The following is a 1,784-nucleotide window of genomic DNA, read 5'->3' as shown; positions in this document are numbered from 1 at the left end:
TTGAAGCAGTTACTGTATCAATCCATCTCCTCCAGGGTCTTCCTCTTCTGAGCTTCCCTCCACCAGTCTGAGCATGATGTCCTTCTCCAAGGACCAGTCCCTCCTGACCACCTGCCCAAAGTATGTAAAAATCCTAGCCTCCATGGAAAAACTGAGCTTCATCCTCTCCAACATGGACCTATTTGTTTTCTTAGTATGTTTAAGACTCTTCTTCAGCACCACAACTCAAAGGTATTGATTCTTCTGTCATCCTTAGTCATTGTCCAGTTCTCTGATACATAGCAAGTAATCTTGAAGACCATTGCCTGAATCGGGCGCACCTTAGTCTCTAGACTGATGTCGCTGCTTTTCAGTCCTCTAGAGAGGTTCCTGACAGCAGATTTTCCCAATGCAATTTGTTTTTTGATTAAACAGCTTGCCCTGTTCTATGCTGTCCTCATAATCTCCACTGTGATTAAACCCATTGTTCAAGTCATGGGTCAGTCCATCTTGTGGAGAGCCTTTGTATACTTTGCTCAATCTCCACCTTTTTAAGCATGATGTCCTTTTTCAGGAATTAGTCCCTTTTGATAACATGCCCAAAATATGTGAAACGAAGTCTCACCTCGCTGTCTCTAAGGAGCACTCTGGGAGTACTTCTCCTATGACAGATTTGTTTGTTCTGTTTGATAGTACTTCCCCAGCACCACAGTGCAAAGGCATCAATTCTTTGGTCTTCCTTATTCGTTGTCTAACTTTCACATGCATATTTTCTTGTAGGTGCCATCGAATCGAGTACAATTCATAGTAACCCTGTGAACAATCTGAACCCTGTCCTGTCCTGCTCTGTGCCAATCTCACAATCTCTGACACACTGACACACTCATTGCTGAAGTCAGTGTGTCAATCCACCTGGTTGAGGGCCTTCTTCTCTTTTGCAATTTCCCCATCTTTCCAAACATGATGTCCTTCTCCAAAGAGTAGCTTTTCTTAGCAACATGCCCAAAGTATGACGCATGAAGCTTCACCATCCTTACCTCCAAGGAGCACTCTGGCTGCACCTTCTCCAAGCAAGGATTTGTTATTTGCAGAAGGTCAGTTATTGACTAGACTTCCTCCAATCTTTTTTTTTTTTTTACAAAGGCAAGGCTGGTGTGCCCAAGTTAATGGAAAATATTACAGCACAGAAGACAGACTCAAAAGGTTCCATGTGGTGTTTTGAAATTCATCCTTGCAGTGGGCTGAGTGACCTGCAGGCTGGACAGACTGCCAAAGTCCAAGAGTTTCAGCATTTCCTTAGTATCAGGATCTACTTCAATGATCTCCTGATCCAGGGCTGAAACGTCTGGTACATAATTATCTCTCCTTTCTCTCTCCTCCTCCTGCAGCTTAATGGAGATGCCTCTCACAGGCCCTCTCTGAATCCGCTTCATCAGATGTGTGACATAACCTGCTACCTTGTTCCGGAGTTTCTTGTTGAGAATAATGGTGATCTCCTCGCACACGCGTTTGTTCGTGTGGAAGTCATTACCCAGGCATATGTAGTATTTCTCAATGATGACCCGGGCCGCCTTTGTCACAGTTTTGGTGCGAACGCAGCCCATGTTGGTGGGTCCTTGATGAGACTTCCTCCAATCTTGATGGCACATTTTGCTTTACAGTCCCGATTCTCAAATTATTCTCAGCCTCCATATTGAAAAGGTATGGAGAAAAGATACAGCCTTGATGCACATTTTTCCTGATTGTAAACTAGGCAGTGTTCCCTTGTTCTGTCCACAACTGCTTCTTGGTCTTTGTACCACTTG

General features: G+C 44.2%; 1 protein-coding gene across 1 annotated transcript; it reads right to left on the bottom strand.

Annotated features, from left to right (window-relative positions):
• Nucleotides 1-1,175: 1,175 nt before the first annotated feature.
• Nucleotides 1,176-1,583, bottom strand: LOC102868864 (40S ribosomal protein S17-like). Its single transcript, XM_006882586.1, has one exon. The coding sequence runs from the start codon at nt 1,581-1,583 to the stop codon at nt 1,176-1,178; it is 408 nt and encodes a 135-aa protein (XP_006882648.1).
• Between the last annotated feature and the right edge of the window lie 201 nt (nt 1,584-1,784).

Source organism: Elephantulus edwardii, unplaced genomic scaffold, assembly GCF_000299155.1.
Source record: "Elephantulus edwardii isolate Elephantulus edwardi_28Jun2011 unplaced genomic scaffold, EleEdw1.0 scaffold00021, whole genome shotgun sequence".
Lineage (NCBI taxonomy): Eukaryota > Metazoa > Chordata > Mammalia > Macroscelidea > Macroscelididae > Elephantulus > Elephantulus edwardii.
This window is presented reverse-complemented; position numbering and strand designations above follow the sequence as displayed.